The 23669-nt window shown below is 33.0% G+C and overlaps 1 protein-coding gene across 1 annotated transcript in view; it reads right to left on the bottom strand.

The window, feature by feature from the left end:
- Window positions 1-8979: 8979 nt before the first annotated feature.
- Window positions 8980-23669, bottom strand: part of pfkfb2a (6-phosphofructo-2-kinase/fructose-2,6-biphosphatase 2a) — a 37833-nt gene continuing 23143 nt past the window's right edge. The window contains exons 9-16 of the mRNA XM_073822577.1: window positions 21710-21917; window positions 19772-19918; window positions 17739-17843; window positions 15904-16033; window positions 15586-15648; window positions 14253-14317; window positions 12352-12543; window positions 8980-10449 (exon numbers count right to left, since the gene is read on the bottom strand). Of these exons, the coding sequence (XP_073678678.1) occupies window positions 10396-10449; window positions 12352-12543; window positions 14253-14317; window positions 15586-15648; window positions 15904-16033; window positions 17739-17843; window positions 19772-19918; window positions 21710-21917 (964 nt within the window). The 3' untranslated portion in view covers window positions 8980-10395. The remainder of the gene's footprint in view (window positions 10450-12351; window positions 12544-14252; window positions 14318-15585; window positions 15649-15903; window positions 16034-17738; window positions 17844-19771; window positions 19919-21709; window positions 21918-23669) is intronic.

Genomic DNA, 23669 nt, shown 5'->3' on the forward strand with positions numbered 1-23669 from the left:
TATCTTACTAGTATCTATTTTTAATTCCTAGTAACTAATCCAGTAGTGACTAGCTGCCAATATTAATTTCTATTATGTTAATCAGAGTTAATCCAGTAGTGATTTTATAGGAAAAATTATGAAAAAATAAATTGGGAAATATTTACTGTATGTATAACTCTCTCATAGCTACACTGAGGTAAATGTGTTCAAAAATATGAAAAATCTGTATAAAACTTTTAGGATCGTCATTACCGAACACTATGTTTCTATAACTAAAGACACTTTTTGGGAGTTATTCCACAACGTTTAGTTTTTTTTTATATGTGTACATATATGTGTATATATGTTCAGAACTCTGCTAGTTAACCATGTGCTGATTAGCATCTTTGACCTAGATTCAAAAGTATCTAAAATTGTCACTACCGAAACAGTCACAACCTAAAAATTTGGTGAAGTTTCGGTAGTGGCGTCTTTGTTTTAATAAGTGTTAACCCATAAAACTGTCACTAGCATTATAGTCACAACCTAAAAAATTTGGTGAAATTTCGGTAGTGACGTCTTTGTTCTTTTTGGGTGTTATCCCATAAAATTGTCACTACCGTAACAGTCACAACCTAAACATTTGGTGAGGTTTCAGTAGTGACGTCTTTGTTTTAATGGATGTTAACCCATAAAATTCTCACTAGCATAACTGTCACAGCCTAAACATTTGGTGAAGTTTCGGTAGTGATGTCTTTGTTTTCTAGGGTGTTATCCTATAAAATTGTCACTACCGTAACAGTCACAACCTAAACATTTAGTGAAGTTTCGGTCTTTGTTTTCGAGGGTGTTATCCCATTAAATTGTCACTACTGTAACAGTTACGACCTAAAAATTTGGTGAAGTTTCGGTAGTGATGTCTTTGTTTTCTAGGGTGTTATACCATAAAATTGTCACTACCATAACAGTCACAACCTAAACATTTTGTGAAGTTTCAGTAGTGACATCTTTGTTTTTTTTTAGGTGTTATCCCATAAAATTGGCACTACCGAAACAGTGATGTGCAAAACATTTGGTGAAGTTTCGGTAGTGACGTCTTTGTTTTTTGGGTGTTATCCCATAAAATTGTCACTACCGTAACAGTCACAACCTAAACATTTGGTGAAGTTTCAGTAGTGACGTCTTTTTTTTGGGTGTTATCCCATAAAATTGTCACTACCGTAACAGTCACAACCTAAACATTTGGTGAAGTTTCAGTAGTGACGTCTTTTTTTTGGGGGTGTTATCCCATAAAACTGTCACTACCGTAACAGTCACAACCTAAACATTTGGTGAAGTTTCAGTAGTGACGTCTTTTTTTTTTTGGGTGTTATCCCATAAAACTGTCACTACCGTAACAGTCACAACCTAAACATTTGGTGAAGTTTCAGTAGTGACGTCTTTTTTTTTGGGGTGTTATCCCATAAAACTGTCACTACCGTAACAGTCACAACCTAAACATTTGGTGAAGTTTCAGTAATGACGTCTTTTTTTTTGGGGTGTTATCCCATAAAATTGTCACTACCGTAACAGTCACAACCTAAACATTTGGTGAAGTTTCAGTAGTGACGTCTTTTTTTTTTTGGGTGTTATCCCATAAAACTGTCACTACCGTAACAGTCACAACCTAAACATTTGGTGAAGTTTCAGTAGTGACGTCTTTTTTTTTTGGGTGTTATCCCATAAAACTGTCACTACCGTAACAGTCACAACCTAAACATTTGGTGAAGTTTCAGTAATGACGTCTTTTTTTTGGGGGTGTTATCCCATAAAACTGTCACTACCGTAACAGTCACAACCTAAACATTTGGTGAAGTTTCAGTAGTGACGTCTTTTTTTTTGGGGTGTTATCCCATAAAACTGTCACTACCGTAACAGTCACAACCTAAACATTTGGTGAAGTTTCAGTAGTGACGTCTTTTTTTTTTTGGGTGTTATCCCATAAAACTGTCACTACCGTAACAGTCACAACCTAAACATTTGGTGAAGTTTCAGTAGTGACGTCTTTTTTTTTGGGGTGTTATCCCATAAAACTGTCACTACCGTAACAGTCACAACCTAAACATTTGGTGAAGTTTCAGTAATGACGTCTTTTTTTTTGGGGTGTTATCCCATAAAACTGTCACTACCGTAACAGTCACAACCTAAACATTTGGTGAAGTTTCAGTAATGACGTCTTTTTTTTTGGGGTGTTATCCCATAAAACTGTCACTACCGTAACAGTCACAACCTAAACATTTGGTGAAGTTTCAGTAGTGACGTCTTTTTTTTTTTGGGTGTTATCCCATAAAACTGTCACTACCGTAACAGTCACAACCTAAACATTTGGTGAAGTTTCAGTAGTGACGTCTTTTTTTTTTGGGTGTTATCCCATAAAACTGTCACTACCGTAACAGTCACAACCTAAACATTTGGTGAAGTTTCAGTAATGACGTCTTTTTTTTTGGGGTGTTATCCCATAAAACTGTCACTACCGTAACAGTCACAACCTAAACATTTGGTGAAGTTTCAGTAGTGACGTCTTTTTTTTGGGGTGTTATCCCATAAAACTGTCACTACCGTAACAGTCACAACCTAAACATTTGGTGAAGTTTCAGTAGTGACGTCTTTTTTTTGGGGGTGTTATCCCATAAAACTGTCACTACCGTAACAGTCACAACCTAAACATTTGGTGAAGTTTCAGTAATGACGTCTTTTTTTTTGGGGTGTTATCCCATAAAACTGTCACTACCGTAACAGTCACAACCTAAACATTTGGTGAAGTTTCAGTAGTGACGTCTTTTTTTTTGGGGTGTTATCCCATAAAACTGTCACTACCGTAACAGTCACAACCTAAACATTTGGTGAAGTTTCAGTAGTGACGTCTTTTTTTTTGGGGTGTTATCCCATAAAACTGTCACTACCGTAACAGTCACAACCTAAACATTTGGTGAAGTTTCAGTAATGACGTCTTTTTTTTTGGGGTGTTATCCCATAAAACTGTCACTACCGTAACAGTCACAACCTAAACATTTGGTGAAGTTTCAGTAGTAACGTCTTTTTTTTTGGGGTGTTATCCCATAAAACTGTCACTACCGTAACAGTCACAACCTAAACATTTGGTGAAGTTTCGGTAGTGACGTCTTTTTTTTTGGGTGTTATCCCATAAAACTGTCACTACCATAACAGTCACAACCTAAACATTTGGTGAAGTTTCAGTAGTAACGTCTTTTTTTTTGGGGTGTTATCCCATAAAACTGTCACTACCGTAACAGTCACAACCTAAACATTTGGTGAAGTTTCGGTAGTGACGTCTTTTTTTTTGGGTGTTATCCCATAAAACTGTCACTACCATAACAGTCACAACCTAAACATTTGGTGAAGTTTCAGTAGTGACGTCTTTTTTTGGGGTGTTATCCCATAAAACTGTCACTACCGAACAGTCACAACCTAAACATTTTGTGAAGTTTCAGTAGTGACATCTTTGTTTTTTTAGGTGTTATCCCATAAAATTGGCACTACCGAAACAGTGATATGCAAAACATTTGGTGAAGTTTTGGTAGTGACGTCGTTGTTTTCTACCGTAACAATCACTTCCTAAACATTCTTTGATTTCGTCTTTGTTTTCTAGGGTGTTATCCCATAAAATTGTCACTATTGAAACAGTCACGACGGAAACATTTGGTGAAGTTTTAATAGTAATATCTTTGTTACCACTACCGCAACAATCAGGACCGAAAAAATTGGTGAAGTTTCAGTAGTGACATCTTTGTTTTTTAGGGTGTTGTCCCATAAACTTTTCACTACCGTAACAGTCAAGATGGAAACATTTGGTGAAGTTTCGGTAGTGGCATCTTTGTTTTTCTGGGTGTTATACCATAAAATTGTCACTACCATAACAATCACTTCCTAAACATTTGGTAAACAAGTTTCGGTAGCGACAAAATTAGGTGCTTTGAGGTACAATTCTCTCAAACTGACCACTGGATGCTTAAGATTAGATTAGATTAGATTAGATTCAACTTTATTGACATTACACATGTACAAGTACAAGGCAACGAAATGCAGTTTAGGTCTAACCAGGAGTGCAATAAGCAGCAAGTGCAGGATAAAGGTATAATTTATAAGTTATAAGTGCACTTATAGGAGATATGTACAGGGGGAAGCTATGGATAATATTTACAGATGAAGTACTGCGAACATAATTTACAGATGATAATTAACTACAATTAGAATGTATAAATAGATGAACACAATATACAGGTTGCTGTTTACTAAAGCAGAATTTACAAATAGACATGTGTAGATATAGATTTATCACAGATTTACAATATGTATATGTGCAAAGGAAATGTGCATTTACAAATGGGTATGTACAGTGTGGTGCAATGAATATTAAGTAGTGCAATGGTAGTGGGGAGAGTGTAGGGTGTATGAGGGGGGCAGAGATGTCAGTGGGGGGCAGAGTTCAATAAGAAGACAAGCTCTGGGAAAGAAGCTGTTCCTCAGTCTGCTAGTTCTTGTCCTGTGGCATCTGAAACGCCTGCCGGAAGGCAGGAAAGAAAACAGTGGCATCTCATGGCAAAGAAGGATTTGAGAATTAGAATTGTTGCTCTCCACAAAGATGGCCAAAGCTATTAGATATTCAGTAACACCCTGAAACTGAGTAACACTACAGTGGTCAGGGTCATACAGAGGTTTTCCTAGATGGGTTCCATTCAGAACAGGCCAGAAGTTGAGCACTTGTTCTGTGTGTCAGGTGAAGAACCTGGCTTAAAAAAAAACAGATGCATGAGTGCTGCCAGCATTGCTTTGAAAGTTGCAGAAGTAGAAAGTCATCTTGTCAGTGCTCAGAGCATTAGATAAGATACACTTGTTTGGCTCAGATGGTGTCCAGCATGTGTGGTGATGCCCTGGTGAGTAGTACCAAGAAAATTGTGTCTTGCCTACAGTCAAGCATGCTGGAGGTAGCATCATGGTCTGGGGCTGCATGAGTGCTGCTGGTACTGGGGAGCTCCAGTTTATTGGGGGAAACATGGATTCTATTATATACTGTACATTCTGAAGCAGAACATGATGCCTTCTCTCCAGAAACTAGGCCGAACGGCAGTTTTCCAACATGATAATGATCCCAAACACACCACCAAGATGACAACTGCCTTGCTGAGGAAGGTAAAGGTGAAGGTGATGGGGTGGCCAAGTATGTCTCCAGACCTGAACCCTATTAAGCACTTCTGGGGCATCCTTAAGCGTAAGGTGGAGAAGCACCATGTGTCTAACATCCAGCAGCTCCATGAGGAGTGGAAGAGGATCCCAGCAACAACCTGTGCAGCTCTGGTCAACTCCATGCCCAGGATAATTAAGGCAGTGCTAGATAACAATGGTGCTAAAACAATATATTGACACTTTGGACAAGTTCACTTAGGGTGTACTCACTTTTGTTGCCAGCTATTTTGACAATAATGGCTGTATGTTGAGTTATTTTCAGAGAACAGTAAATCTGTACTGCTATACAAGCTCCACATTTCTATAGTATTGTCCCTTGAGAAGATTTACTATAATTATTGCTGAAATGTGAAGGGTCTACTCACTTTTGTGAGATACTGTATATATTTACAAGGAAGATGTAAGCAAAATCTTAATAGGTCAATATAACCCTTCCTTATTAAATTATTATTACTGTGTTTTGGCAGTGACAAATTTGTGGAGAGGACAAATATTCCAAAACTTCCTGAAAATACAATATGAAAATTAACTGCACAATTACTCGAAATGTGTACTTTGGATATTACATAATTTGCATACATATTTTTTGGGGGAAAAGACACACACACACACACACACACACACACACACACACACACATATACATATACATATATATATACATATATATATATATATATATATATATGTGACCCTGGACCACAAAACCAGTCTTAAATCGCTGGGGTATGTTTGTAGCAATAGCCAAAAATACATCAAAATTATTGATTTTTCTTTTATGCCAAAAATCATTAGGAAATTAAGTAAAGATCATGTTCCATGAAGATTTTTTGTAAAATTCCTACTGTAAACATATCAAAATGTAATTTTTGATTAGTAATATGCATTGTTAAGAACCTAATATGGACAACTTTAAAGGTGATTGTCTCAGTATTTTGATTTATTTGCACCCTCAGATTCCAGATTTTCAAATAGATGTATCTCGGCCAAATATTGTCCTATCCTAACAAACCATACATCAATAGAAAGCTTATATTTATATATTATTTATATATTTATATATTTTTATATGATGTATACATCTCAGTTTTGTAAAATTTAACCTTATGACTGGTTTTGTGGTCCAGGGTCACATATATAACTTTATTTTTCTTAGATAGCAACAGCTAATTTACTTCAGAACTGGTAAAGGTTTTGCAACATATCATTAAAGCAAGCTCATACACGCTTCTTTAAAGTAGGATTTTCCGCCTAGTGAATTATTGCTCATTCGTAAGTCATGCAGTCTATCTTTACAGACAAGATGTTAAAATAATATTTGGAGAAAATAAGAGCAACGGTTTTAAAGGCGATAAAGGGAAGTTTTATTTTACTTTCAACAGCCTAAACATTTGTTATCATTGTCATCCTTGAGATTCCTTCCTTTTGGATTCCAAAATGTTATCTTGGCGATACAGAAGATTTTTTCTTAGCGTCATCCTTGATGGAACAAAATATTCCCAGTCTACACCAAACTTCTGATATGAGTGTATTATTATAACAATACCATAGAGATCCAGTAAGGCAAGCAGGTTTAAGGTCAGGCTGGTATGACAGGTCCAAACACTCACGCCCCATCCTAAGAAAGACATGACCGTTGCTCCATCGGCTGCGGGTGGAGTGCCATTTTAATACATGATGTCACAGTTTCTGTCGTTCATCCCTGACAGATCTTTATGTTCTGATGTATTCACTGTGAAGATAAAATGTAGTTTTAACTCTGATGTGTTTACAACTTGTTTTGCCTAGAATATGATTGGATCAAAATAGCAGGAAATAACAAATCTGGAATGATTTTCTCAAAAATGCAACATCCTCTAATCACTGCGCTGCCAAAAACTAAATGACAATATTTATTTTCCAACCCATTTGTCACTTCTTAAACATACTTTTAACTTAACTATTAAAAACAAATATTAATGGCTCGCTTGATGTTGTTTCAGGACAAGCTACAAATGTTCTACAAATGTTCTACTAAAAAAGGAAAGCATTACTTATTTTCCAGAGCTGTGGGAACAAAACTGTCCGATGTTGTGGCTGCGATGCTTAAACAACCCACTCTTTTCACGTGGTAGACCAGTCTGAACCAGAGCTGTTTATGTGACTGTGGCCACTACGAAGGAAAGTAAAACATAAATCATTCCATAACTTCAAAAAAAAAAAAAAAAAAAAACTTTAGTTTTTCACCTTCATTCAAATGTCTTTTGTTTTTTTTTTTCATCAAAAATAAAATAAAAAAAGTTAAAAACAAAACAAAACTAAACTAAAAACACCACATTTAAAAACATGCATATAAATTGTACCATAAAAAAGTAAATAAATATATTTAAAAAATATATAATTGTTCACCTTCATTTAAATGTCTTTTGGTTCACTTTTACCAAAAATTAAATTAAATTAAATTAAATTAAATTAAACTAAATTAAATTAAATTAAATTAAACCACTACATTTAAAAATGTCCCTACAAATTGTAATATAAAATACAAAGTACATACAATATAAAATAAAAAAGAAAATATATAAAATAAAAACAACACTAACATTTAAGATATGCACATAAATTCTACCACTACAAATTAAATTAAATTAAATTAAATTAAATTAAATTAAATTAAATTACTACATTTTAAAATGTGCACATAAATTGTACCATAGGAAAAAAGTAAATACAATTAAATGTATAAATTAAATTAAAAGGTATAAAATAAAAACACATTTAAAATATGCACATAAATTCTACCAAAAAATAAAAAAATAAAAAAATAAATAAAATATATAAAATAAAAACAGCACTATATTTAAAATATGCAAGTACATTTTACCACTACAAATTTAATTTATTTAATTAAATGAAACCACTACGTTTTAAAATGTGCACATAAATTGTACCATTGTAAAAAAAAAGTAAAATGTAAATAAAATATATAAAATAAACCCACCGCTACATTTAAAAATATGCCCACAAATTGTACTATAAAATACAAAGTAAATAAAATATTAAATAAAAAAAGAAAATATATAAAATAAAAACACCACTATATTTAAGATATGCACATAAATTCTACCACTACAAATTAAATTAAATTAAATTAAATTAAATTAAACCACTACATTTTAAAATGTGCACATAAATTGTACCATAGGAAAAAAGTAAATCAAATTTAATGTATAAATTAAATTAAATTAAATGTATAAAATAAAAACACCACTTCATTTAAAATATGCATATCATTTCTAACATTACAAATAATAAAATAAAACAAAACAACTACATTTAAAAATGTGCACATAAACTGTACCATACAAAACGTAAATAAAAAATAAAATAACATATATAAAATAAAAACATCACCACATTTAAAAAAGTACACATAAATTCTACTATAAAATAAAAAATACTACATTTAAAAAATGTGCACATAAATCGTATCGTACCATACAAAAAGTAAAAAATAAAATAAAATAAATAAATTTTACCATAAAATAAAAAAGTAAATAAAAATAAAATATATAAAATAAAAAACACCACTACATTAAAAAAAAATGCACATAAATTCTAACATTACAAGTAATAAAATAAAATAAAATAAAATTACATTAACAAAAAATGCAGAGCATGTAAACTTTATACAATTATTGCAATACTGCACATTTTTAATTGCAGGGTAATTCTAGGTAACTAAAAACCATAAAAAATAATACAAAAAAACAAAGTGAAAACATGAATAAAATATAGAATAATAGCATATCAATTTTAATCACTATTTAAATGACAGAACAATTGTACTTGCATCACCGACTGATTTATTAGATGACAAAATGTTTATCTCTAGATTAGCATGACACTATACAGTTATTTATAACTAAAACAATGATATATTGTGATGCTGTTTGCCTGAACACACAATGTATTTTCTGTAACAAATTAAATTAAAATAAAGGTCTTGGCTCCGAGGTAAATGTGTTTCTTGGATCCAAGAATATGCACTTTTTTTAGGCTGTGATTTGGTATTTGGTTGCGAAGCAAAGGCACTTTCAGATCTGATCATATCCGCTCAAGCAATCACACATTTTTTACATTTGCATTAAAAATACATAACAACAATGCAGCGTTTGATTGACAGAAACATGTTCTTAACATATTAAAAACATACTTGTGCGTCCTAAAAATCAGAAATGCAAAAATCTATCAACATGAACTCAAATTATAATTATAAAACCCAGATTATAATTATAAAGCCATTTAAAATCCCCTTTAAGAATATCCTTCCAGATCTGATGCAAGATAAAACCATGTATAAATAATGTCTAAATGATAATAATACACATATAAACTAATAAAACAGTATGAGTTTCAATATTCTCAGTAGTAATAAACATCCTTTCAAATCCATTGAAAAACACCGATAAGATAGATTCTGTGCATATGTTTTTTTAAACTAAACGATAACACATTCATTAAAGACTGAATCAAGTTTCCTTGAGCTTCACTTATTAATAACAAATAAAACAGTTGTAAGAACAACCCTGACGTTCCTTTCCAAAATTATAGAAAGTTTGATGGGAGAAAAACCAGCAGAACGTAAATTATACAAATCTTTTCCTCTGTCGAATGACCTATGATATAACCGCAAAACATTATATTCATCTGCGCAACAATCAAAACCAGAACGCAGAATGTAAATACAGACAGCAAGAAAATCACAAACAAATAACAGCTAAAATTATAATTATACAATCATTTATATAATATCCAATCAAATTTGGCCTGAGTCAATCCATTCTAAGGCAATCCATTTCTGAAGAAAAGAGTGCAACATACAATCGGAGAGCCAATCAGCTTAACTAGCCCAAGCCACGCCCACTTAATCAGTCCAGCCATACTCTAATTGGTCCTCAGAACTGTCAATCTTTTCAACATTCCGAATGTTTCAATCAGTTACTCACATGCTGTCGTGATTTTACCATACTTCCAAACACTTGTGGACGGATGAGGGTTGACAAGATCGCATGGAGACATCGTTGGCGCTAGTAACGTTACATAAAGCAGTGTTTACTTGTGCTGATTTTGAGTGGGCGTCAACAGCTGAATCATGTCTGGAGAAAAGATTTAATTTGTGGCGGGCGTCACACTGCTTTATTTGTGTCTTCACTCTTGGATGGCATCTCTCGAGTCTGAGGGGGCGAAGCGGTTCAGTATTTCCTATAAGACACAAACGTTACTTGATGATGTTGGTTACCTGGTGTTGTTTACAGCACATGCATAACGAAGATTACTTATAATCCACCTGGATAAATCGTAATCCGTTATTCATTCCAAATTACATGACAAAAATTGTAGTTAGTAACATAATCCATTACATTACACATTTTAGGTAATATAATCAGATTACTTTTGGATTACTTATGACCTAAATTGTTTATCTCACTGATTTAAATAGGACAATCATGTACCATAGAGATTTTTAAAATGCAGAAAAGGAAAATAAAAATTGAAGTGTTCATCAGTAGTTGATGCAATATTAATTAAAAAAACAGAAATGATTTTTGTAAATGTAAATGGTCAAATGCTGTGTCTCAACCTGACTAATGATTGGTCTTTATGTGAATGTCCACAAAACGGGAACTTATGAATCTATAAAACTTATATATTATATAGTACACCACTCACATTTCAGCAACTATTTTAGTAAATCTTCTCAAAGTACAATACAATAGAAATGAAACTTGGATATATTTTAGAGTAGTCAGTGTGCAGCTTGTATAGCAGTATACATTTACTGTCCCCTGAAAATAACTCAACATAAAGCCATTATTGTCAAAACAGCTGGCAAGAAAGTGTCCAAAGCTTGTCTAAAGTGTCAATATATTGTGTTAGCACCATTGTTATCCAGCACCAGCAGCACTCAAGCAGCCCCAGACCATGATGCTACCTCCACCATGCTTGACTGTAGGCAAGACACACTTTTCTTGGTACTCTTGACCAGAGCATCGCCACACATGCTGGACACCATCTGAGCCAAACAAGTGTATCTTATAGTCTCATCAGACCACAGGACATGGTTCCAGTAATTCATGCTCTTGGATTGGTTGTCTTCAGCAAACTGTTTGCAGGTTTTCTTGTGAGCCAGCTTCAGATGAGGTTTCCGTCTGGGATGACGCCTATGCAAACTGACTTGTTGCAGTGTGTGGCGTATGGTCTGAGCACTGACAAGCTGACCTTCTACTTCTGCAACCTTTAAAGCAGTGCTGGCAGCACTCATGCGTCTGTTTTTTTGCATCTGTTCTGCACCTGATGCTCAGAATGAGTGCTCAACTTCGTTGAACGACCCTTGCAAGGCCTGTTCCGAATGGAACCCATCTTGGAAAACCTCTGTATGACCCTGACCACTGTAGTGTAACTCGGTTTCAGGGTGTTACTGAACCTCTAATAGCCTTGGCCATCTTTGTGGAGAGCAACAATTCAAATTCTCAAATCCTCAGAGAGTTATTTGCCATGAGATGCCATGTTGAACATCCAGTGATCAGTATGAGAGAACTGTACTAAAAACACCTAATTTTAACCTCTCTAGTACAAGATACACAACTTTGTATGGTCCTGTCAAGCAGACAAAAACATAAACATGATGAATAGGACATGTGGCTTTGCATGGATAAACAACATACTGCTGTTATCACTTAGGGTGTACTCACTTTTGTTGCCAGCTATTTTGACAATGAGGGCTGTTTGTTGAGTTATGTTCAAAGGACGGTAAATTTATACAAGCTGCACACTGACTACTCTAAAATATATGCAAGTATATTTTAGATATATATGTATCTAAAATATATATGTGCAAGTTTCATTTCTATAGTACTGTCCCTTGAGAAGATATACAAAAATGGTTGCTGAAATGTGAGGGGTGTACTCACTTTTGTGACATACTGTATATACCTTTTTAAAACATAAAACATAAATCCTAAATTCTTTTAGTATTGGGGTCAAAACTGTGCCTGCTCTTTGTTCTCCCAGGGTATATTGTCAGTGTGTGTGTAGGACCTCAGTCACATTAAAGGGGAACACTATGAGCTCAGACACACAGAGACAAAGCCGGCCAAAACTAACCTGGCTCTCGCTCAGTTCCTCGCTCTCCTGTGCCTCAGGGAATCGCGTAGTTGATAAAGCAGGAACGCTTGCTAACCGGGGCGGGTTGCCGACGCTAAAGAGGCGAGGCCGCTTGACTTGATCCTGACTAGACAGTGGCGTAAAGCTGTTCCTTCTCAGCAGAGTGGGCGGCAATTCTTGTCCGGAGCTTCCCTGATAACACACAACGTAAGCATGAGGGACAGCATGTGGGTGAAGACTGGCACAAAAGCCATGTTTATAAAGAAACATATTTCTTATAACCTGGGGTTTCTTGCATCATAATTTTCTTGTAAACAATTTCCACCTGCTGTCTGACCCTTACAATGAAACAGCCTGTAATGGCTATTATAGCGCTTAGACATCTGTAAATGACATCTGTTGTCATTGGCTAATGGCTTTGCATGTGAAATTATGGTGTTAATGTGTAAATGTATAAATATGTTAATCTTTTAATCTGTTAATATTTTTCTGTACTGCGTCCTAGTGATTATCATCGTATGTATTTTTCTTGTTTTTTTTTCCTAATGTCTTAAACACATACATTTTAAACCTATTTTTTATTTGTCATATATTTTTATAATTTATGTTTATTTTTTAGGTTTTTTTTGTTTCATGCATCTGTTGATTACTATTATGATTATTTATTGTAATTTCTTACATATTTAACCATATATATATATATATATATATATATATATATATATGCAGCTGTTGATTACTTTTATGATTATTTAAAATATATATATATATTTATAGCACTTTGAATTACCAGTGCATATAAAATAATATTCACAAATGCCATAGTTTCTTTAGGTGTCTCAAAAATGCATACAAAGTTATTCATAATGTGCGTTGTAATGCATTATATCTTTAAAATAAATAGTTGCAATCAAAATTAAAGTGCATTATAATAATTAAAGTTAGTTTGTCATGTGTGCATTATATTTTCTAAATGAATTTATAAGTATTATATTGTATTATAATTGTGGTTATATTTATTCATTAGATCATACAATGCATTTTAAGGTGCATTACAAGACATAATTAATGCATTAAATCTACTATTATAATGCATCATACATAAAGGTTTTAAGTAAAGTGTTACCAAATTAATAAAACAGTATATTGCATTAAGAAAATGAAGATTATTTTAGCACAATTAGGATTAAAGTGCATTTGTGCAATTGCTACATTTTAATAAAGGGAGGGGAAAGACAATGTTTTCAGACAGGATGATTTTCTTCTGAAGATTCACTTAAAAATCAGTATGTCAACAAATACATCACTAAATCTTTTTTTGTTCTAAAGTGCATAAACCTTCTGTTTATCCATGTTATATAAACTGGCTCAAAATCTGAGCTGAAACTAAACATGTTGATGCCCATAGTTAAATTAAAGCTTAGACTGGCAGGGAAACTCCCCCAACAACATGCTGATCTCATCCAAAACAATATAGCAAGACGGGAAGAGAATCTTTTTGACCACGGACCTGTGGTCTGTATTTTTCATGCAAACTCACACCTACAGACTCACACTGCAAAAACAGACCACAAAACCATGGGTTTTGTCAGCTTTTATGCTTTTAGCATTCTGTTAAAAGAGTTCAAGAGGTTATTTTTGCTTTGAAGCTCCTCTACTACTGATTTACTGAAACTGTGTTTGTGTTGGACAGAGATCATAGGACGCATGGGATTCCAAAAATATCAGAAGAGAATAAAAACCCAAATCATTTCTACACAAAAAAACCCTAAAAAAATACAAATAAACTTCCCTGAAGAGAAATAGCATGTTACTAAATGGTTGCTAATACTGACAGTAAAGCCTGATTTAGCAAACATCACATAAACTGTTAGTTTGGTAAAGGTTATGTATCTCCTTACGAGCGGTCTGTCCCGGTGTGTGTTTACAGCTTCTACTTTCAGGTCAAACATGTCGACTTTACAGCCTGTAACAGAAAACAAACAGATGTATTGAAAACTCAAATGTTACTAGAGTATTTAATCTCATTAAAAAAAAAAAAAAAAATATTATGAAAATTAGCAATTTCCTAACCAATTTATTTTTATTTATATATCTAATTTTATTAACAGTTAATTTATTAATATAATAAAAAATTGTAAATCTAAATTTTATATACAATACCAGTCAAATGTTTTTGAACAGTAAAAGTTTGTGTTTTTTAAAGAAGTCTCTTCTGCTCACCAAGCCTGCATTTGTTTGATCCAAAGTACAGAAAAAACAGTAAAATTGTGAAATATTTTTACTATTTAAAATAACTCTTTTCTATTTGAATATATTTTAAACTGCAATTTATTCCTGTGATTTCAACGCTGAATTTTTAGCATCATTACTCCAGTCACATGATCCTTCAGAAACCATTCTACTATGCTAATTTGCTGCTCAAAAACATTTATTATTATTATTATTATTATTATTATGTTGAATTTTTTTCAAGTTTCTTTGATAAATAGAAAGTTCAGAAGAACAGCAATTATCTGTAATAGAAACCTTTTGTAACATTATACATTTCTTTATCATCACTTTGGATCTATTTAAAGCATTCCTGCTAAATAAAAGTATTCATTTCTATAATTTCTTTACCCAGAAAATAAAACTATACTGAGGCCAAGCGTTTGAATGGTATAGTGTATAATGTTACAAAAGCTTTTTATTTCAGATAAATGCTGATCTTACGGCTGAATCAGATCTTATTCAGCAAAGAAAAAAAATGTATCCAACTGTTTTAAATATTGATAATAATAACAAATAAGGTTCTTGAGCAGCAAATCAGCGTATTAGAATGATTTCTGAAGGATCACGTGACACTGAAGACTGGAGTTTTATATATTTTACTTAATTTTAAATAATTAAATTAAATTTAAAGGGATAGTTTAAATTAAATATTATTTTTTTCTGAGAAATCAAAGTCACCTTAATTTTGGATGCCCTGGCGGTAAGCAGATAAACATCAAATTTTCATTTTTGGGTGAACTATCCCTTTAAATACATAGATATTTAAATTTTAAATATCATTTTAGATTTATATACATCAAACCATTTTGCCTATTTATTTTATTAATAGTTATTTTAATACTTTTTGTTAAATATAATTCAATAATATACAGTATATATTTTTTTAATTATAAAATCAAAAACTAATAAATACTACTGCTCAAAAAGACGGACCTATCTGAATAAAAACACAACACATACCATAAGCCACTGGGGTGAGTTTTAGGACCACATGGAGTGGGCACTTCAGATACGGCAAATCATCTGTGCAATACAAGCAAAGCAAAATATGAGGACAGCTGGAGACATTATGAGCACATAATTGAGTCAAAGCAGTCGTGCATGGAAGAGCTTTGACCAGGGAAAATATCAACGTCATCTCATAGAGTTTGTTAGAGGATCAGTTCATAGGATGCTTATTACTTGAAAAGCAAGCCATCATACTCATGACTGTCCTTATCTTATTATATTCATCAGTAAGTCACAAGAGGCCTGATACGATTTGAGTGTGTGACACACCAGCGCTCTTGTCCAGGAAGTAGGCGAGGAGGCAGCGCATAACAGCCTGATGGCAGATGACCAACACATTGCCTTGTCTCTCCAGCTCCATGATTACTGGCTCCAGCCGCTGCACCAGATCCTGATAGGACTACGGCAAGAGAAGAAGGACAAAACTCACTACTAGATATGAATGCTTTTGTTTGTTTGTAGAAATGAGTACTTCTATTCAGAAAAACTTCATTAGACTGATCAAAAGTGACAGCAAAGACATGTTACAAAAGATTTATATTTCAAATAAATGCTGTTAAACGTTCGAATCATCAAAGAATCCTGAAAAATAAAAACTATCTCCGTTTCACAGCAGTTTTCAACATTAATAATCAGAAATGTTTCTTGAGCAGCAAACCAGCATATTAGAATGATTTCTGAAGGATCATGCGACACTGAAGACTGGAGTAATGATGCTGAAATATCAGCTTTGATCACAGGAATAAATTACATTTTAAAGTATATTCAAATAGTGAATTTCACAATTTTTACTGTGTTTTTAAACAAAAAAAATGCAGCCTCGGTGAGCGTAATAGTCTTCATTCAGAAAGTGGAAGTGAATTCTTTTGAGTTGATTCTTTTCAGTGAATCAGTCTGAATATTTCATTAATCAATCAGTCTAAATCTGAATCATTAAAAAAACAGAAAAGGTCATGAAAAAGTCATGCAGATGTAACGATCCGTGCAGGTATGACGAGACGGGAGGCAAACTCAAATAAGAAATACTTTCTGATGATCTTCAAGATGAAACATAGGGAAAAACCACACACGTAACACATTAAATGACCGACAAAGGACTAAACTCAAAGACAGACTTATAAAGGGGAACTAATCAAGAAACACAGGTGATACTGATAACACTAACGAAGACTAATCATAGGGCTAAACCAAATCAACACAGAGACAGGGAAAACCAGAAGGGAGAAACCAAATGACAAACAGTGCAAAACAAAGGCAAAAGGCATAAAACATCAGGTGACATGTAACAGCAGAGTTTAAATTGTAGGGCTGCTCATTTTAAGCATTAGCTGACTATTAGTCGCACCATTTAAATCATGATAACGAGTTTTTAATTGCTTGCCACAGTGCACCGGCAGATATAATAATTATGAATGTGTCAGAGAAAAACAGCAAGCAGACTGCGTTAACATTTTAATAATTTATTGATAAATTAATGCTTTCTTTGTTTTTGGTTTAAGAGATGAAGTCAGCGACACTGACTCACCTGTATGCATGTTTCATATGGATTACATAATCTGAGAATATTTATTTTCCATTTGAATTGGTTCATTTAAAAGTAGACATTTCACTCCCTATAGATATATTTTACCATGTCTGTAAGGCAAGAATACACAGAGCTTCTAGGTTTCGCTCTCAAATTGACAGAGACGGCAGAAAACGCATCCTGTTTGCTTTCATTATTTTACAAAAGCGCAACGTTTCGTATACAAATAAACAGTCTTTACAGGTTTGAAATATGCATTACTCTTAGCTGTATGACCAAAAATTTGTATTTTAAGAGCAAGCATCTGTTCGGTAATACTATTCAGCTTTCAGACTGCATTTTTCTAGGTTAACATTATGTAAAGCTGCTACTTTATGAAGCTTTCAGATGAAAAGTCATATTTGAGGTCGATGAATGAACGATCTGTCCATTAGGGACTGTGAGACTTCGTCACTTCCTGTGGATTTTTTTTGTCTGCGACTAAACAACTAATAAAATTTGGGTCGACCAGGCCTCTTTTCGACGGCTAACGGTTAGCAGCCCTACTAAATTGCATAACAGGTGTCATAATGGTACACACCTCTCCTCCTGGGTATCTGTAATGGTATTTGTCCTGGTATCTGAGAGAATATTCATCTGGGTATGTTTCTTGAATTTTTTCATATGTCATTTCCTCACAGATGCCCTGGTACAGAAAAGAAACAAACATTAAAATAACAATGCACAAACAGCACAAATGTTTCTCTGTCATCAATTCAGATGCTTGGCAATAATGTGATTTGTGTTAGGGTTTTTTTTGGCTTGCTATATAAAGAAAAGCTCACCCCCCCCCCCCCCCCCAAAAAAAAAAAAATTTGCTGGTAATTTACTCTTTTTTTAGCATGCCATTGAAGATGTAGATGAGTTTGTTTCTTGGTCAGATTCGGAGAAATGTAGAATTACATCACTCGCTCACCAATGAATCCTCTGTAGTGAATGGGTGCCATCAGAATGAGAGCTAAATGGCTGATTAACAGTAAGTAAGTAATGAAGAACAGTCTGGTATCACTATAATCCACAAGCAATCCACACCACTCCAGTCCATCAATTAACATCTTATGAAGTAAAAAACGACGTGTTTGTAAGAAACGAATCCATCATTAAGACATTTTAAACTTCAAACCTGTTGCTTCTGGCCAAAATACGATGACGCTTCCTCTAGTAAAAAAGATCTTCTGTTGTCTCTCACAGCAAAATCCACCAACATATTTGTTTGAAACTGTTTTAGACTGCTTAATCTGTGCATATTTCTCTCCTACTTCAGATCAGAAGACTTTTTCACTGGAGAAAGCAATATTATGAACTTGAACTTTGGTTGGAAACAACATTTTAAAGTTAAAAAAGTCTTAATGATGGATTTGGGTCACACTTTATATTAGGTGGCCTTAACTATTTTGTACTTGCATCAAAAAATAAGTACAATGTACTTAATGTGGTCATATTTCTTATTTTATTTGCAAATCACTTTTGCTTCTATTAAGATGAGATATGGGTAAGGTTAGGGGCAGGTTTGGTGGTATGGGTAGGTTTTAGGGTGGGTTAGGGTGTAAGGGTTCAACAGTGGTAATTACAGAAATGAATTACAAATGTAATTACATATGTGCCCCTGGACCACAAAAGCAGTCTTAAGTCGCTGGGGTATATTTGTAGCAATAGCCAAAAATACATTGTATGGGTCAAAATTATTGATTTTTCTTTTATGTCAAAAACCATTAGGAAATTAAGTAAAGATCATGTTCCATGAAGATTTTTTGTAAAATTCCTACTATAAATATATCAAAATGTAATTTTTGATTAGTAATATGCATGGTTAATAACTTAATTTGGACAACTTTAAAGGTGATTTTTCTCAGTATTTAGATTTTTTTGCACCCTCAGATTCCAGATTTTCAAATAGATGTATCTTTCATATGATGTGTACATCTCAGTTTTGTGAACCTTATGACTGGTTTTGTGGTCCAGGGTCACATATAGGTTTTTAAAAATATATAAATACAATGTAAAAACATATATGTGCACAATTAGTACATTGTACCAAATGATTAATTTAAATGTTAGTGCATAGTAGTTAAGGCCACCTAATGTAAAGTGGGACCTGGATTTGTTTTTCACAAACACACAGCTTGCTTTCTCAAGATGGTGTGGATTGGATTGTTGATTATTTTGTTTTTATCAGCCTTTTGGACTCTCATTCTGACGGCACCCATTCACTGCAGAGGATCCACTGGTGGCCAAGTGATGTAATGCTACATTACTCCAAATCTGATGAAGAAACAAACTCATCTACATCTTCAGGAACTTAAGAAAAGACGTCTACCTTACTTTCCACTGATGTAGAAGCAGACTTTTATTGCACTCATGGCAAGGTTTTTACAATTATATAGCTGAATTTATTTTGGTGTGGTGAACGATTTAAATACGATCCACCTCCATTAAATGTCTGACTCAAACTGAGTAATTGCGTGTTAACAGAAAACATCTCTGTTTTATCACGGTAAGTAATGAAGAACAGTTCGGTGTTCATATGAAAACCAGAAGCTGCCGCTGTAATAAAAACAGCGACACGAAACTCACAGCGTCAATCTCGTTGAGTATTTTCCACTGCTCGTACGGGACGCCCAGCTCCTCGGCCGTCTGGATGGTGCGTCTGAGCTGACTGGTCCACACCTTCAGGTCCGGGATCTTCTGGGTTTCCAGGAACCCACGCAGGGCTTTAGAAAACTAACACAGAGCAGGAAAGAAGTTAACAAGCCTGCAAAAATTTCTCACCTACGTGTGGTAAAGGACTGACCCAGAGCACACTGGGAATCAACACAGGGTGACTATGAAAGTGGTTTTACGTGTGCTACAGTAATAAAAAACATGATTAACGAATTAACTAAATGCAGACAACTTTCAGTTTTGATACATAAAACAAACATTCTTTAAAGCACGGTTACTACAGTTAAATAAAACTGAAACCATTTATTTATTTATTTTTTTTTTAAATGAATGAATGAATGAATAAATAAATACATTTTATAGTAAAAGAAAATATTTAAAACATGCCTTTTTTATTTCAGTTGTACTAAAAGAACTCAAATAAAATTTTAACCTAAACAACTAAAAAAAAATCATAATAGTATAAATGTTATAAAAATAATAATAATAATAAAACAATAAAAACTAGTTATACTTAAAGTTGTTAAAATTACAAATAGAAAAACTGTAAAAATCACAAAAAAAGAACAACTAAAACCTCAACTAATATTAAAGTGAAAACAAAAATACATAAATAAATAAAAACATACATGAATAAATAAAACCTCATTCAAAATATTAACAAACACTATAAAACGGCCCTGTATTATAAAAAACTTTAAAACAACAAAACAATAAAAACTTTTTAATAAAATAAGACTTTACAAATTGTAAAAATTATATATGTATCATATATATATATATATATATATATATATATATATATATATATATATATATATATATACGCATACATGCATACTATGATACATATATATGATTTTACAAATTATATACATATATAATACATATGTATTAGCTTTAATACACTTATAAAAAAGAACTAAAGCGGTCAAATGTCAAAAGTATCTGTTCTAATGACAAATGAAGTAATCAAAACGTAGTCAAAAGTTTTTGGACAGTAAGATTTTTAAATTTACTTAAAGAAGTCTCTTCTGCTCACCAAGACTGCATTAATTTGATCCAAAATACAGCAAAAGCAGTAATATTTTTTTTTTTACAATTTAAAATAACTATTTTCTATTTAAATATATTTTAAAATGTAATTTATTCCTGTGATCAAAGCTACATTTTCAGCATCATTTATTTAACAAGAATCCTTTAATTTGATCAAAAGTGATTATAAAGACATTTATAATGTTACAAAATATGTCCATTTAAGATAAATGCCGTTCTTCTATTTCTATTAATTGAAGAAACCTGAAAAAATTCTACTCCGCTGTTTTCAACATAATAATAACAGTAAATGTTTTTGAGCATCAATTCAGAATATTATATATAGAATGATTTCTGAAGGATCATGTGACACTGAAGACTGGAGTAATGATGCTAAAAATTCAGCTTTGAAATCACAGGAATAAATTGTATTTTAAAATATATTCAAATAGAAAACAGTTATTTTAAATAGTAAAAATATTTCAAAAATTTTACTGTTTATGCTCTACTTTAAATAAAAAAAAAACATTAAAACTTTTGACTTTGAACCAATTGAACCAATAATTGTAATCTGGATCAGATAAAGACATGAATCATCTGTTTGTGGCAAAAAAAAGAAAAAAAAGAAAAATAGTAAAAATGCTACAAAATGCATCATATTTGAGGTGCTTGAGCAAAACAGCCACAATATTAGTGACAAACAAGCACTAGATTTTATTCAGCTGATATGATGCAGGTTTGTGTTACAGTATTATGATACTGAAATAAGACTGCTTTAACAGGGCCATATTCTGCTCATTTATCCATTAACTGTACCTCTTTTCCTCTGCTGGAGAGCTCTGAATCTCCTCCAATGCAACCCTGCACGTTGTGCTGGCTCTCGCCGTGGCGGCAGAGGTAGATGGAGTGTTTCTGGACGTGAATATTCATGAGGTAGTAAACAATCTTGCTCTGGATATAATCCTGAACACGGTTCACCAGGAAACGCTGGCCGACGTTGATCACCTGGATGAAAGACAGCTCCCTGGAAGTGCACAAAAAAAGAGACTCCTGTTTATTTCAAACAACCATGAAATGGTTTTACTAACATCTTTGCAAACAGTTCTAATTAAACTGTTATATGTATTTGTGGCCTAATGGTTTAGAGACACACTCACACTACAATCAGAGTTGTTTTATCATTATTGTCCTCTTGAGAATACAACAACAACACTTGACTCTAGAGAAACTGTTCCTGCAATTAATTATGAGTAAGATTCATGTCCAATGAAAAACATAATTAATCACCATTATATAATTGTTAGATCAACTTGTACCTCATTACCTACAACAATCCCGTCCTTTGTTTAAAAAGCATTCATGTTTATGTGCAATCTGTACACTACACTTAATAAAGGATTTTAAAACTCAATTTGTTTTTCAGTAAATGACTAGTAAAGATAGGTGGACTTTTTAAGCTTTTCTGAGATCTCTTTAATCAAACCATGTTTGTCAATTTTTTAAAAAGATAAATAGATAAAAAATAAACATACTAATAAAAGAAAATGGCAAAAATAAAGTGAAGCACGTGTATGCAATGATGTCAAGTTAAGAATAAAAGGAGCATAAGAAATGAAGTACATAACATTTACAATGTTATTCTGGCATCAACAGGTGTGATATCAGTTTAAAATATATATTATATATAATTGTACACATTAAAAACATGAGCATACGTTTGATTTTGGCATTGGTGGGGATATAACGGCAGACAGCAGACATTTCATTGTGTGATCAAAATTATTGCTAAGGACAAATAAGTAGTCGCTGGATATCGGTAGAGATATGTCAAAGTGTCCATACTAAATTCTACATCCTTGAAAATCATAATAAGCGATGCCCGACTTTGGAAGCTTTTTATTCTCACCCTAATTATGAAGAGGTCAAACAACAGATTAATGAGTACATCCAAATTTCACAAAAAGCTTATGGACGTAATTATACGTCATTCTATGTGTCCTCTAAGGTGTAAACGTATTACTTTTTTTTGTTTTGTTTTGTTAACCTGGAAACACATCCCATACTCAAAAACCAAACAAACAGAAAACACATGGTTACTATAGTTAAACCATGATACCTACAAATTAACGTTTTAGTTTAACCATGGTATTTGTAGTAAAACTGTTGTTATACAAAAAAAAAAACTTTGTAACTACACTATTACTATAGTAAAACAATGGTTAATTTTCTTAAGGAAATTGTGTTTGTGTATACTTTTTCTTTGTTTTGTTTTTACAACTGTACTGCCTTAATGGTTTGTTCGTTTCTACTGTTTAAAAAAAAAAATATTTGCAAACTGGCTCCGTCTGAAGTCCTAAACTCAATCAAATGATTTGAAATGATTTGTGCTTCAAAGTTCAGATCTGAATCAAAAGCTTCACAACCCACTCTGAAGTTCTGATCTAAAGCAAATGATTCACGATCTGAAGTCCCGATCTAAATCAAATGATTTGTTTTCCGCTTTCTAAAGTCCCGATCTAAATCTAATTATTTATGAGCCACGTTTTAAAAGTCCCGATCAAAATCAAATGGTTTGTGATCCGCTTTCCAAAGTCCCGATCAAAATAATGATTCACGAATCACTCAATTTGCGAAATGATTCGCAAACCCGCTCCAAATTTCTGATCTAAATCAAATGATTTGTGATCCGCTCGCCAAAATCCCAATCTGAATAATGATTCAGAGCGTGGATCCTTTCTGAATCAAATCAATTAAATGATTCGCAACATGCAATCAA

This window comes from Garra rufa, chromosome 18, assembly GCF_049309525.1.
Source record: "Garra rufa chromosome 18, GarRuf1.0, whole genome shotgun sequence".
Classification (NCBI taxonomy): Eukaryota; Metazoa; Chordata; class Actinopteri; order Cypriniformes; family Cyprinidae; genus Garra; species Garra rufa.